Source organism: Hippocampus guttulatus, chromosome 7 (assembly GCF_054856545.1).
Source record: "Hippocampus guttulatus isolate MCC_2025c chromosome 7, RoL_Hgut_1.0, whole genome shotgun sequence".
NCBI classification, from domain to species: domain Eukaryota; kingdom Metazoa; phylum Chordata; class Actinopteri; order Syngnathiformes; family Syngnathidae; genus Hippocampus; species Hippocampus guttulatus.
Genome location: NC_141267.1, coordinates 23,800,478 through 23,815,641, shown reverse-complemented (window position 1 = coordinate 23,815,641; position 15,164 = coordinate 23,800,478). Strand labels below are relative to the sequence as shown.

At 56.6% G+C, this 15,164-nt stretch overlaps 2 protein-coding genes across 10 annotated transcripts in view; one reads left to right on the top strand and one right to left on the bottom strand.

Moving 5' to 3' along the window:
* Positions 1–15,164, bottom strand: part of nfia (nuclear factor I/A) — a 33,480-nt gene that overhangs the window by 9,847 nt on the left and 8,469 nt on the right. For 6 of the 7 annotated variants that reach the window (XM_086115384.1, XM_086115385.1, XM_086115386.1 and 3 more), the window contains exons 2-3: positions 7,215–7,743; positions 341–406 (exon numbers count right to left, since the gene is read on the bottom strand). In XM_086115384.1, the coding sequence (XP_085971510.1) occupies positions 341–406; positions 7,215–7,743 (595 nt within the window). Of the gene's footprint in view, positions 1–340; positions 407–7,214; positions 7,744–10,229; positions 11,079–15,164 lie in introns of those variants that run through there. The other variant, XM_086115387.1, reaches the window with a different exon arrangement.
* The window catches only part of frem1b (Fras1 related extracellular matrix 1b), a 38,898-nt gene continuing 36,714 nt past the window's right edge, over positions 12,981–15,164 (top strand). For all 3 annotated transcript variants that reach the window (XM_086115378.1, XM_086115375.1, XM_086115376.1), the window contains exon 1: positions 12,981–13,742. The gene's annotated coding sequence lies outside the window, so the exon portion shown is untranslated. The remainder of the gene's footprint in view (positions 13,743–15,164) is intronic.

Genomic DNA, 15,164 nt, shown 5'->3' with positions numbered 1-15,164 from the left:
TTTTTGGTGCCACTAAGTTGCGTGCTGCGCGAGTCTCGAGTTAACCGTGGAGAGAAAAGGTCAAGTCGCGACAAGAGTCAAGAGTCGGGGCTCGTCTTTGGGGACGTCCCCAAAGGAACCCCAAACACCGCTTTCACGAGCCAAAGGCAGCCCGCCTCGTATCCCAAAAAAGGCTTTTCGCACGTTTGGCCAAGCGAGTCGCAAGTCGGAACGACAGCGATCGAAGCCGACCAGGCTCCGTGTCACGTGAGTGCCCCCCGCTGGACGGGAGGACATCGCATTGGAGATTGGGAATTACTCGGTGCGTTTGGTGTGTTCGTGTGTTGGGGCGGAGACTCACCATTCTCGCTCTGCTCTTTCATGTCGGCCTCGCCGGCCTGGTTTGGGCTCTCTGATTGGCCGCCCTCTGCAAGCACAAAACACGCACGCGGGTGAGGCCTGCGACTCGGTCGCGCAGAGCGAAGGCAAGAGGCCGGCTCGCTCGCCCCCCCCCCCCCCCGTCGATCGATGGCATCAAAGAAATATTCCAAATAGGAAAGCTGCTTCCTGCTGAGGGCGCCGGCGAGAAGCGATACAAAGACGAGCGCGCGCACGCCAAAAGACAGGTGGCGCTGCCACATGCACCCGAGCGCGCACACAGTACACAAACGTGCATCCAAAGTCACAATGAACAATTCTGGGAAAAGTCCCACCCGGACCACAACTGACAGGCCTTCTTTTGGCTGCCTCCATCACAGTTTGCCGCACGTGCACACACACACACACACACACACACACACACACACACACACACACACATTCTTTGGATATTGTGAGCGTGCGCTTGAGCAACCTAAAACAAAAAGCATCAGTGTCACCATGACAACAGGAGGAGGGTGGTGTGTGTGTGTGTGTGAGGGAGATGGTGGGGGGTGATGAGTGCATGTTGGAGGGCACTTTCACACACTGCCCCCCCCCCACTCCATCCAAAACCCAGTACAGACTAATTAAATAAGGCGTGGGAGCAGAGTGGCCCATCTGCCCCCCCCCCCCGGCCTCCCCTTCAACAGAGAACCACACACACTTCAAAATAAAAGCCTCTTGTGCTTCAGCAAGCTTCAAAGTAAAAGCAGGCCTTTTCATGGAGTGGGTGTGCATGCCAACAAGTTTTTTTTTTTTTCATGGGTGTCTTGTGCCCGTGTGTGTATGCTGTGTGTGTGTGTGCGTGTGTAAGTAAAAGTGTGTCTTGCACGTTTGCTGTGACTGTCCACGAAAAAGAAAGCTCACGGAAAGAAGGCATCCGAAGTAGGCCTGATTTTGCGGGGAGCTCAGCCTCTCTTTGGACCCGGGTCGCTTTGGCCGTGGAGCGAGATCTCCACGCGAGCGAGCCGTCCATACCGCAATTTCCCATCAGGCTTTGCTTCCTGGGCCCCCCCGCCCCCCTCAGTGCTCACACGACACCAAGCATCAAAACAAACGCACCCCGCTTTTAATCAAAGGAGCAGACGCCCGTGCGGGGCAGGACGCAAGTCAGGCCCCGCGGTCACGCGAGCAACCCGGCTGTCGATGGGGATGCGGCCCCCCCCCCCTCCTGTGAGGGCACATTTGGAGATTGCCCTTTTCGTTGGGTTGGTTCTCGGCCCATCCTGATCAAATGGGAAGAAAGACAAAGCCTGCGTCACGGAGATGGATGGAAAACTTGCAATTGCAGCCGGGACCTGATCAAACAGCGGGGGCGGGGCTCGCCCGCGGCAGAATCCGAGGACCGCAAAGACTCGGATGGAACTCGACGAGTCTTTGCAATCGAATAGTTGACTGAGTTGAAAGCAATGGGGGCGGCCTCCTTTTTTGGGGAGGGCAACCCTTCGCGATCAAGACCTCATCTTCCTCATCCTCATCATCTTCATCCTCGGGATGGCCTCGCGCCAGACACGCACGCCGGCAGACACAACAGCACCTCCCCCGAAATAAATCTGAGCCGCCATTTTGACGTCGCTGAGCGGCCGCCATTTTGTGGGAGCCTTTTGAGAAGAAGCCCAATTCGATTGCGTTCGTTCAAGTCCGGCGGCCGGAAAGCGTCGCGGCCTCCGCTCGGGGTCGTCCTTTCATCCGAGCGGGCTGAGACGGACAGAGCGAAAAAGAGCTTTTCGCGGCCGACGCCGTGAAGAGCAAAGTTCGGAGCCCGAGCCGCAAGATGCTGACGCGGCACCGCTGCCGAGCGCGCGCGTCAGTGGGCGGGGTCCCATTGATGAATGTGCGCATCGATCGCTCGCTGCAGCTTCACTTTCCCTAATGATCCAAACTCCCTAATGGAGCGCTCGCGCGCGCTCCTCCCTTCCTCTTTTTTTTTTTTTTTTTTGTAATCTTTCGGACGCCCGCACGCGCAATTGCCGCCACCTTGGCCGCGGGTCAGCCGCCTGTTGGCTGGGCTTGCAAGCGCGAGTGGGCGCTCCGTGACCTTTTGGTGAGGTGAAGCGACGCAAGATGGGACGAGTGGCGGAGGGGTGAGGGCGGCGCCCCCCCCTCCCCCTCCCTTTCCCATATCACGTGAGCCTCGTTGGCGCCAGCCGGAAAACACAACAACAACCGTGCGCTTCCCATTCTCCATATTTCATGCGGACAGATGAACAAATGACAAATTCATGCATTAGGAGATCAGGTGGAATGTTTCGGGGGGGGGGGGGGGGGCAGGGGAACGCAGGCGGCGACGAAGGAGGCTCCCATCTGTACAGCAGGAGGGGCCCCAGGCGGGGCGGCGGCGCACCTAAAACCGTCCGGACGCCAACATGGGAGCTAAGCAAGACGCGGGATTCGATCCCGCCGAGCCCAACGCGAGACGCGAGACGATGACGTGAAAAGCGTGAGGCAACAGGGACCAGAGAGTCCACGCCGGGCAACCGGCGTGGCGGGGGTCGACAAGGGGACCGCGAGGTGAGTCGCTCAGACCAGTCCGGCGCCCGACAGCTCGCGGGCGGTCGAGCGCAGCACGAAAGTCGCCCGCCGACACGAGCGACGGGAGGCGCGGAACACGCGTGACGCCAAAAGCGCGGCCCCGTGTCTACCGCCGCACGCTCCGGGGTGAGTTCCCGGGCCAAGACCCCCGCAAAGGCTCCCGTCAAAAACATTGCGATGACCCTCCAGACTTTTGGAGAAACATTCGGCGCAACCACGAGTCCAAAATGGACACGGCGTGCCGCGTTTGAGAAAAAGAACACACGATGCCAACCGCGAAGCACGGCGGCGTCCGGGGCCGCTCGGCTTCCTCGGGACCGGGACGACTCCTACGTACGGTCGAGCTGGTGAATTTCTCCATCTCGCAAAGCATAGGTGTCAAAGTCGGGTCCCGGAGGACCGCCGCCCCGCATGTTGCAACCCGCCCGATTGAAATGAACGGATCATCAGCGAGCTCTGCGCAATCTGTTCATTCGAAGCGGGTGCGTTGCAACGGGGAGACTCGGAAAACATGCGCGACGGCGGCCCCCCGCGACCCGACTTTGACACCCGTGTTGTAAAGTGTCGGCGGGGCTGCAACGAGTCACCGATGACGGTGACCATCTGCCGCATCATCAGATAAGAGCCGCGCGGCGGGGAGCGGCGAGCGCCCGGGCAGTCTCGCCAATGCCGGCGCGCCGTTTGGCAACCGGCAACCGCCTTCGCAGAAAAAACGGCACCGTGACCACAACGCCGCCGCCGAAAGGTCGCACGTCAGCCTCATTCGCGACATACATGACACCATTGAGCTCTTGGGCACGTCAAAACACGCGCGGGGTCAGAATAGAATCCGCTGGTGTACTCAATCAAACAGAGCGTTTCCTTTTTTGACCGCTTTCCTTCTTTTTTCTTGACTTCTCATTCATGAAATGATTGTTGCATTTTTTGGTCAGCAAGAAATGATGAGTCGTCAGAGGCGCGGCGGCGCTCGCGTCCCGACGGCATCCGTCGGCTATTTGATGGAGCCCAAATCCGCCGTCACCTCGGCTGACCGCGTTGATGTTGGCGCTCCCGCGCGCACGCAAAAGACCAAAGTGGGTCAGCGATGCTCACGTGGCCGGCAGCTAATCGACGACACGCAAACGGCAAGAATCGATCGGCCAACACGACGCAAACCAGTGGACTCCCCCCACTCCCGTGGAAGTGACCCCCCCCCCCCCCCCCCACTGCCCCCATCAAAGCCCACCATGACTCGTTTCATTTGCCGTCCACAAACACGGCCGCCTGCCGCGGGAACATTGATCCTCACCGGCTGCGGCCAAAAACCGGCGTTGCGCGCGCGCCCCCGCGCACGCGCGGCCGGCGGCGCTCCAACATCTGCGTTCGCCGTGAGCATCTTCGCAGCAATTACAACAATCGATGGAGAGACAAGCGCGAGCCTTTCTTCCTGTGTGAGAGCTGCATCTAAATTATCAATACCACGCACATTCACAACTGCACCGTTCTACAAATCAACTTTGACCTGTGAGCTGTTGCCCAGCACTCTGACCGGAAATGAGTGTGTGTGTGTGTGTGTGTGCGCGCACGTGCGCCTGTTTTAGTGGTTAGCTGAGGACAATCAAGTCAATAACGCCTCATTAACCTGTGGCACACTCTGCTGCTGGTGCGCACACACACACACACACACACACACACACACACACACACACACACACACACACACACACACACACAGACATCTTCATGTGCACTCCCTCACTCCCAGACCGAAACTGTTCCACAAACGGAAACACCGATGCACACGTCTTCTTAAGCAGTGACACCCCATCGTCTCTCTCAAACACCCCCACAGAGCCGTGCAAGTGTTTTAAGAATGAAGGGTTGCAGCCCGCCAGAAGGCAAACGCTCCACCGAGTTGAATTCCTTCATCCTGGCGGCCTCTCAGGGAGCGAGAAAGGAGGTCTTACGAGGGGGGTGGGGGGCGCACCATCTGCTTTAGGCAATGGGATTTAAGGAGCAGGGAGCGGGGGAGGGGGGGCGGAAAAGTTGAGGGGGCTTTTCATGTTGAAGTACTTCCTGTTGTGCGTTAGCCCTGTGGCGACTTCCAGCAACACAAGCTTTTCCTGTTCTTTGACACCCCCCGCCGCTCCCCTTTGCGAATTTCGGTCGCCCGGTCTTCCCGACACTTTCCGTTTACGGCCAAGCGGCGGGGGGGCGGCGCTTCGGAGCGCGACGGCACTTCGCGTGGGCGTCCCTTGCGGCCTTTTCGCTCCTTTTTGACAAACATCGCCTGAGCCTCAACACCTCCGGCAAACGAGGCAAAAAAAAAAAAAAAAAGGCGGGGCCTCGGAACTCTCCAGAAAAACGATTTGGTCTGGGGGATGTGGCGCTTCCCTTCACGGGGGGGTTGCGGCCCTTCCAAGACAAGCAGCCGCCGCCGATGACGACGACCTTTGACTCTGGTGAGCGCGTCAACTTGTTGGAGGCCCCGCGGGAGGCGCTGAAGTCGGCGGGCCGGGGGGGGCCATGCATCATGTTTACTGGCTGTCACTTCCTAAATTGTTCTTCCCGTGACCTGCGTGCCTCCGGGGGGCTGTCAGATGTCTCCTTTGAGTTGGTCGGGAGGGCGGGACTCGGTGAGAGGGGCTGCGGTTAAGGGGCGTGTTTCCTGCGGGGGTGTCAAGTGTCATCGCCATCGGGCAGAAGTTGACAAGACGTCTGAAGTTGACCTCTTGAACAACGAAGACGGTGAGCTTCACCAAACACACACACGCACGTAGTTAGCGCCCCCCCCCCCTTCCCTGCTGCATCCTTGAAAGGCGGCGTGACCTGAGGACGCGCAGGGCGGGGCCAAATGAATTGCTCTGCGGACCATTACGAGAAGGAGGAGGAGGAGGACCATTACGAGGAGGAGGAGGACCCGTCCTACCTGCGCTGACTCAGCAGCCGCGCTCAGTCCATCCGTCTAATGGACGGAGACCCAATTTAATTAGCGGCAAGCCGCAGCGCACGCGCGATCCCTCGTCCGGGCGCGCGCGCGGGCGGGCGGCCCTTCTGCCGTCCTTGTGCGCAAAGCGGCCCCGTCGGCTTCTTTGTCCTCCGCGCGCCGAGGTTCCTTTCCATCGGCGGCACGACGCCGATTGCCGATCACAACTCTGCTTCCTTTTACGTCGGAGGGCGACTCTCGAACAGGAGACGGCCCCTCCCCCTTCCGCCCCGATCAATAATTAAGAGCTAACATCTGACGAGCGGCCGCGGGCCGACAACAACGCAACGGTCGGCGTTCTGCGTCTTCTTTCACCTGCTGGATGCGGGCCCCCAAAAAGAATCCAGCCCCCCCCCCCGCATCAAAGCACTTTGATTTGAAAGTCTTTCCCAGTGTTCAAGTCACTGGACCGCATGTCGACCGGAGTGAACTCGGTGACACTTTCTGGAAGCAAAGCACACATGGCGCTTCGCCTCGGCCCAAATTCACTTTGAAGAGCGAAGGAGGCGTCCACGCTCGCGTCTTTGCCGCTCCAAATCTCTGCCGCCGTGTTGATTTTCACCCAATGGCTTCCGCAACGCGCCGAAAAACCACAGCGGCGAGCTATTTGCAGCGAGGGCCCGCGGCCTGCGCCGCCGAGGCCCTCGGGGACATCGCCTGCTCTGGAAGAGAGCCTCTCATCGACAAAAGACGGATTTTTCTTTTCTTTTTTTGGGGGGCAATCGGCCTCGAAAGTGACTTTGCCGAATGAAGCGGAAATGCCAAAGTCAGCCCTTGTCCGGCGTTGCCAAAGCTTCCCGGCGTTCCGTATTCAGAAGAGGGAAATCCCGTCTTCGTTGACGCAAGGGGAGCGCCTCGTCGGATTGCGGGTCCATTGGCTTTGGCCCCCGAAAGCGCACCTCCCCGCCCTCCTCGTGCGGGTGTGAAAACGACACGCGGGAGAGAGGTCGCCGCCCGCGCCGGCTGAACTCTTCGCGAACGATCGGGATTGGCGTGACGACGACCCCGACGCGGACCAAACTGGCCGTCGGGCTTCCTTCTCACGTTCGACCGAGCATCAAAGCCTCGCCGGCGGCGATCGCGTGAACGGACCGGCGGCGTCGCCCTGAGAGCAAGGCTTTTTCACAAAACGGGAGACGGCCGTCACGTCGGCTAAAAGGCCGCGAGCCTCCGACCGAGCGTCGCTTCTCCGGAACGACACGCGTCGTATGATTCCGGAAGCCCCGCCCGCCCGACGTCAGCCGTCAAAAGCCGGCGCGTTGAAAAGTGCATCCCCCTGGAAGGATTTGCCGGAGTGGAAAAAGGAGCGCGGACTGACCTGCGTGGACGAAGTAGGCCAGGTAGAGGTCCAGCTCCTTGACGGAGACGCCGATGTGGTGCGGCTGCACGCAGAGGCCCGGGTTGGCGCAGCGCGGCGACTTGACCAGGCGCTCGCCGTCGGTGCTCTCCAGGGGCACGCCCTTGAAGAGGATGACCATGACCAGGTCCAGGCGCCACACCTTGTCGGCCTGCCGCAGACAGTCGATGCGGCGCATCTTGCCCTTCTGGTCGGGGTTGGACAGCACGCAGCAGGGCGCCTTCTTGGCCGTCACGCTCAGCACAAAGTCCTCGCGGAACTCGGGGCGGATGTCCTTGCGCAGCTTGGCCAGCAGGCGCGAGGCCCACTTCTGCTTGACCTCGGGCTTCTCGCCCAGAAGCTCGTCTTTGACGGCGCGCTCCTCCTCCTTGGACATGCGCTTCTCGTGCTTCTTGAAGTACTTGCGCTTGCGCGCCTGCAGGTTGAACCACGTGTAGGCGAAGGCGCGCACGTGCGGCAGCAGCGCCTCGATGAACGGGTGGAACTCGTCCTGCGCAACGACAGGGGCGGAGGGTCAGTCGCGCGGTGACCAACGCAAAATGCCGTCTTTCGAGTCTTTGGGATATTGCCCATCGCTTCGTTGTCACAAATCTCAATTATCCCCCCCCCCCCCCCCCGCCCCCAAACTCGAGCCAAAGCAACGGAAAGTCGCGTTTCGACTCAGCGGCCTCAAGTGACCCACAAACTCTTCAAATTGGCACGTGAAAAAGCTAAAATGTTGGCGCAACACGTGTTATTTGTCTGGTGCGGGAAGAAAGTCGAGAGCTTTTTCTTTTGAATTGCCCCCACAACCGCCCCCCCACGCCCCCACCTACACACACACCCCATCGTGGATTTCAGGATGGTTCGTTACCGACTACCTTCTGCCCACCGTTTCCTTTGGGGCAATTCCACTCTAGACCTGCAGGTGGCGACGCATTATTTTGTTTGAAAATGTACATTTGAAGGAAGAAGAGCGAAACCCGGAAGAGATTTTGCTGAAGAGCCTCGACCGTTTTGTCACGTTGACGCCTGCGGCGATCGACGGCTTCCGCACATTCTTTTGAGAACGGCATCTCTGGATGTTGTCAGATGGGGGGGGGGGCTTTTGTTTGACTCCAGTCACACCGACGGATCACTTCCACTCTTTGTACAACAACACCAAATCTCTCTCATTTGAGGAAATGTGTGTCGAAAGACCTTGAGTAGGTTTGGCAACAGGTATTTGCAAATTGCGCTTCGGAGGGGGGGGGGCGTTCACCGTGTCCTGGAGGTCTTGGAAAAAAAAACGCAGGCTGCCACTGAAGGAGGAAAAAGCGAAAATGTCAACATGAGGATGAAAGAAGCTAACAGCGTCGGGCATCGCAGCACCCCCCCCCCCCTCGCCCCCCCCCCCCCCAAGCAGGCCTCAATCCAACACAACGACGCATTGTTCCCTGTTGGCCGACATCCAAGCAGTCGCGGTTTCTCTCCAAATGCCACCCGACAACACAAGCGTGGGTGTCGGTGGTCGCGAGGTTCATTCATGACGTGGCGGCGTTCGACTTCCTGACTTCCTCCAAACTTGCACGACGCCATTTACACCATCGCGACCGTGAGCGGCGCCTTCCGGCCATTTCCACGTGACCACCACAAAAACCTCACGAAGACGCGAGAGCTCAGATCAATACGAGATCTCTCTCTCTCTCTCTCTCTCTCTAGAGAGAGAGCGATATCTATATATATTATATAGTTCCGATTAGGTTTGGGTTGTTTGCTTAATTTTGACGTCAAGTCATAACTTAATGAATGCAAAGAAGACCCGAACTTTCTTGGGAACATTCTGGACTTCACAAACAAATTCATTGCATTCATCGATAACACACGCACGCACGGATGGACCTCAAATGAAGTCGCCTTTTTTTTTTTCCTTTTCTTCCTTTTGTTGCTGCCATGTCTTCACCGCCTCTTGCGAGTTTTTATTTTTATTTTTACAAATCGATTTCCTTGTGCACTCTCGCCTACAACCACACGCGCGCACACACGCACGCACACTCACAGCGTCACCATGAAGACAGCATCATTTTTTTTTATAATTACCAATCAATGTACATCACGAAAACAAAGTAACGTGACATTTTGACGCTTGTTTTGGTTTATAATTAATAAGAAGTAAGTGATCGTATTTCTTGTTCCTTCGAAGTGCCACCCGCCGACTGTGTTTACATCAACAAGATTCTTTTAATTTGGTCTTTTCGTTCCAATGTATGAGCAAAAAAAAAAAAAAACTTCGACATTGTAGTTATTTGAAAGCATTTCCATCATTACGAATTGATAAGAAGAAAATAAATACAAACATTTCTCGGAATGAATATGAAGGCTAAAAGTGCGCTGGGCGCTCTGTAATATGTTCTAAAAATTTGTTGCAATCATGAATTTCCCCGCGAGTCATTTTCAGCGCAACTTGGCGCGTTTCGCGGATGAAAACACGAAATGAGATTTTCTTAAATGAAAACAATGAATGAGATCGCACTCAATTTGGAACGCAGGTTTTTGTTTTTACTGTGTAATCATCGTGTGAATTATTATATTCCGGATTACATCGCTCCTGACACGACTCATCCTGCCGAAGTGTTTCGCACGCACACGGAGAAAAAGGAACGGACAAGTTGGACTTGGCGTCAATTTGAACTCATTCCCTTTGACATGTCCAGCCACCCCCCCCCCCCAAAAAAAACAAAACAAAAACGTTACATTTGAAGATAAATGCACTTGCACATTTCAAGCTGACATCAACATTTGCAAGTTGATGCTTGTCACTCAAAGTTGCTTTGAGCAAAAGCTCCGATTTGGAATTAAATTGCCGCTTTGCTCACGCGCCGTCACGCGCACGCGCTTCGGAGGTCAGGGCGTGTCACGTCCGTGCTGCGAAGGGTGTGTGTGTGTGTGTGCGGGCGCGCGCATATGCGCGTCAAGTTTGCCAAAGTTGGCCGCGGCCGTCGCGTGCGCGTCACGTACCTGCGTGAGACAAAGCGGCGAGTACATGACTGGTCCGCGTGCGCGCGCGCGCGCGCGTACGCCCGTGGCTGCGTGGCCCAGTCCGGCTCCGGTGGGCGCGCGTGCGCGAGACGAAAACGACGGACGGGACGAGCGGGGCCGGGGGTGGCGGGGTTGGGGGCCGGGAGGGGGGGGGGGGGGAGGAGGAGGAGGTGTAGCCCTCCGGTCGCCCCCCTGCTCTCACATTTCCCAGCGGGGGTGAACTCTGACCCCGCCTCGGGTTAGGCGCGCTCGGCGGACCTGTTAGGCAGAGGCCCGCCGCCGCCGTCCGAAGAGCAACATGTCGTCACCAGAGTCCGAAGTGTGGCGGGGGGGCCCGGGCCGGGGGGGTCCCGTCGTCGACTACGGCGAGCGCGCGGGAGCGGAGGTCCCGCATGGCAGCGATCCGCCGCTGCGCGCGAGCTGGCCCAAGCGGGCGGCCGGGATTGCCTGCCTGCCGCGCCGATGCCAGACCGCGCGGGAACGGGAGCGCCCGCCGTCCGCCTTCGGCCGTCCGCCCTCGGCCGTCGGGAGGTGTCGCGCGAGGGGACAAGAAAGAGCGACGCCTGGCCGCCCTCCCGCCGCCTGCCGCTGCGCTAACAGCACCGCCGACAAAGCAAGCGGGACCTGCGCGCTCGCTCGCTCGCTCCGACCGGACGAGCTGACTGAAAGACTCCGCGCGCGACCAACTCATCTCCCACAAGCGCGCGCGTCCGCTCGCGCGCGCGCCCGCGTACTCACTCATCCTATCGATCTCCTGCGGTCGCGCTCGACCGTGTGGGTCCGCGGGCGCGTGTTCCTGTCCACTTCAACTTTGACCTGCGGCGCGAGGTGCTTCCAATCTACATATACTGCAAAAGGATGCCGTCTAGCCCCAAATTTTGTGACCAAAAGTTGGGGGGGGGGGGGGGGGGATATTGTGATTTGAATGTGATGAGCCACTTCCTGTTAACAAGCGAGGCCGCATATTTGCATCTGTACTTTCTCAGCGACTGGATGGGGTCACCTCAATGATTCACAACTACAAGTGCAGGAACGCAACATGAACAACTCGATGAAGTCGACAGACAACTACGTGAACAACTCCAGGACGTCACTCGACCAACAGGAGCGTGACAAACTAGCGTTTGGGAAACAGTCTCGTTGGCGCTACAGCAGGGCTGAGGGGGCCTTCAGCCCCGTCCGAAATCTGTGGAGCCCCAGTGACCCGGCGCACGCAATTCTCTGTGACTGGACGGTCACCGCGAAGCAGCCATCTTACGTTGCCACTGGTGCTGACAACTTCTGATCATTTCTACTTGTTAATTTTATGCTAGGCACCCTGTCTGGAGTCACCAGAGCCTCTCAAGGAACCAACGTCACGGTTTGCATCCAGCAGTCAGAATATATTGTCTCGTGGCAGCATTTTGCAGTTGTTCATGGTTGCTTCTGACAACATGATGCACATCAATCTTTGAGTCTGGAGCTGTGGGTTCGAAGGGAGCATTTCAAATTGGATTCTTACCGATGAAGGGCGCATGTTGCACTTCCCCTAGACATCCCGGGACAACCGCAGACGATACACACGGTAGCATTTTCGCTAGGGAGGGTGAAAACATTTTAAAAAATGCCGCAAATTCAAGTGGGGCGACCTTTGCAAGCGGCAACGTAAGATGGCCACCACTGGCTTCGTTTCTCCTGACGGCGAGTGAGGGGGCATTGACCATCCATGCGTCCCGTCGTATGGGGGCGGGGCTTTGGCAACGGACCACCAATTAAACGTGAGCAAAAAAAAAATGTACAAAGTCAGCGTGGGTGTTGCCATGGCAACAACAGCCTGAAGTTGGCTCACGTTTGCCGAAAAGAGAACAGAACACAAACTGTGTGTGTATGTGTGTGTGTGTGTGTGTGTGTGTGTGTGTGTGTAGTGGGCGGGGGGGTGTTGTAGTGGGAGTGGGGGGGAGGGGCCCCACCTGCTCCCACTGAGACGCTGCCAGGCTGGAACCACGCCAACAGGACCAGCGGGCCTGAAGCTTCGCCAACACGGACGGAACGAGAGCGAGAGAGAGCGAGAGAGAGAGAGAGAGAGAGAGAGAGAGCAGAAACAAGGGTGAGAAGACGAGGAGGAGGAGGGCAACGAGGAGGAGGAGGAGGACGATGAGGAGAAAGAAGGTCACAAACCAGGAAACAAAAGGAAAAGTCAAAAACAACAGCTCGCACAAACAACATGAGCGAGCGCTCAACTTCACATCGCACTGTGGCTAACGGCTAACACAGCTTCATGCTAACACACACACACACACACACACACACACAGCCGCGCTTGCACACTTTTATGCACACGTAAATATACACGCATTCAATACATCCAGATCGGTGCACACGTGCAGATACACGCACACTTGCTCCTGCTCAAACACACTCTTTTGCGTAGCTACATGAACACAACCAGAGATGCATATTAAGAACAATATGCACTGCCTGGACTTTTGTTGAACAGTTGCATGCGTGTGTGTGTGTGTGTGTGTGTGTGTCCGCGTGCGCGCATATGTGCATGCGTGTGTTTGTGAGGCTGAAAAAACAGGAAGCAGTAGCACGGTGAGAGCGCTGAACAGATGGCCTGGTGGACAGGCCGGAACCCCCCCGACCAAATTTCATTGATGACACAGTGTGTGTGTGTGTGTGTGTGTGTGTGTGTGTGTGTGAATGTGAGAAAGAGAGAGAGAGAGCCGTCCTCATATAGACACACACCGAGGGAGTCACATGAACACAAAGTCAGCAGCATTTGTCAACAAAATGATTCTCTGCATTCTTTACGTCATATTATTTCCACTTAGTCGAGTGGCTTTCAATGTTACTTGAAATAACATTGATGAATAACTTATTTATGATGGTAGAGTTTTTAACCAATCCTATTTCATCGAGCTTGTGTTGCCAGGTCAATTAAACTTGCTCGGGGCTTTCAGATGAAACGGAGCAGGCCCCTGTGCGCTGAAAATGAAGGGCCACGGCCAGCTCGCAATGGCCAATCAGATCGCGAGTCTGCGCACCCGGGGCCAGCCGGAAGGGTTTACGTCGTGCGCGTTCGGTGATTGGATGAGCGCCTGCCAGAGGGAGCCGTTGCTGCACTTTGACCCAAAATGGCCGAAGGAGAAGACGTCGATCTGCTTGCGGAACTAGCTTCCAGGAAAAGCTGCATATTGCGCCAAGAGGTCGCCCGACTCCCGCGCTAGCTAGCCTGTCCCAGCGAGGAAAAGGCTTCGTCCGTCATTTTCAGACGAGCAATTATGAACGGCAGCCGTGGCGCACGGCCTCTGAGAAACGCTGCAACTTGTAGCGCTGGGAATGCCGATCGCTTGCAACGGAACGATTTGGTGTTTGGAGCCACGCCGCATTGTTTTACCGAGCCGGCGAGGAAACATCAGAGCACGGCTGGCCACTTACAAGCGACGGTGCGTTTGAAAACGTTCGGGGACCTCGCGTCGACGTGCAGCTCGGTGAACAGGCACTACATTGGTGAGTCAATGAATTTTATTTGACATTTCTTCTCGTCATTTTATTTCGTTCGTATTAAATGAACGGTAACGAAATAAAATGACAACAATGTATCAAATAAATCTGCTCACCTGCAATTCCTAATGGCGCATTGTAGTCACCTTCGTGCACAATCTCAGCTGCTCAACATCGTCAGTTCGTTGCTGTCGTGTAGCCGATTCTCAAAATGCAAATGATCTGTTGACTTTATTTTCAAAGAATAGTTTGTTTTGCTATTGTGTGCTTGCTGTCTTAGATGAAACTGCCACATTGCGCAATTTATTGGACAGGCTTGTTTAAGATCACACGGCGTCATTTGGGTGGCATTTTATTTCGTATTTTTAAATCCTCTTTTTATTTTTGACAATATCTATAAATGTCGTTTCCTGCTCTTAATTGTGAATGCGCACTTGATGCTTTTAAATGCTCCTGAAATGAAGTGCTGCTTGACGAGCCTATATTGTATTGTGTTCATGTATGTGACGTCACTGAGGGCTTAAGGTTGAAATGCACGGCCCGCCACTGAGGGGGTGGGGGGGGGGGGGGGGGGTCATGTTGGGAGCGCACACGCCGCCCGCGCGCGCGCACGCACACGGCCGGTAACGGACCGCCAGTCGCTCCCCAAAGGCGTCGGAGGGTACCAGAGGAAAAGCTGTCAGACGCGCGCGCACACGCACGCCTACACAGCTGGAGACGCACCAAAGCAAACTTACAGCTGGAGAAAAGCACGTGCACGCGCGCGCACACACGCGCGCTAAAACAGCTGGGGATACGCACCCACACCCAAACGGGCTCTCATACACTTCCAGCTGCTTATACATTCATGCACATATGCTTGCAGCTGCACGCGCGCGCGCACACACGCACAGAAACACACACACACACACACACACACACACACACACACACACACACACACTTGCTGCAAAGGGCTGCATTGTTGATTGCAATGCCACAAAAGCGATTTTGGATTGACTTGAATTTATGGCGACGTGGGGCTAAAGCGTTTGTCGGGTCTGCCACGCAGCTTAGAGGTTCCGGGTTGGAGTCTCTGCTGCGGCTTGGCTGCAAGAGCCGCCAAACTCTTGGCTCCACTCCAAACTCTCAAAGGTTCGACCGAAGCGTTTGTCTGGATGCGATAGACGGTGACCGGGCCGTCACCGCGCGCGCGTGTGTACGCGCGCGCGTGCGTGTGTCTCTCTTACACGCGCGCGCGCACACACTCGCAAGCACTCGCGCGGAGCAAGTCAAGCAAGTGAAACGGAACGACGTTGCTGAAAAGGTTGCATTGTCAGGCCAACGGGTCCCTCTAGTGGCCCCTCGCTGTCATTACATGTTCCGGTCGGGTCACCCTGAGGTCAGCGCGAGCGGAACGTCTTTTTTGGGGTTTGTTTTGCCACGCTC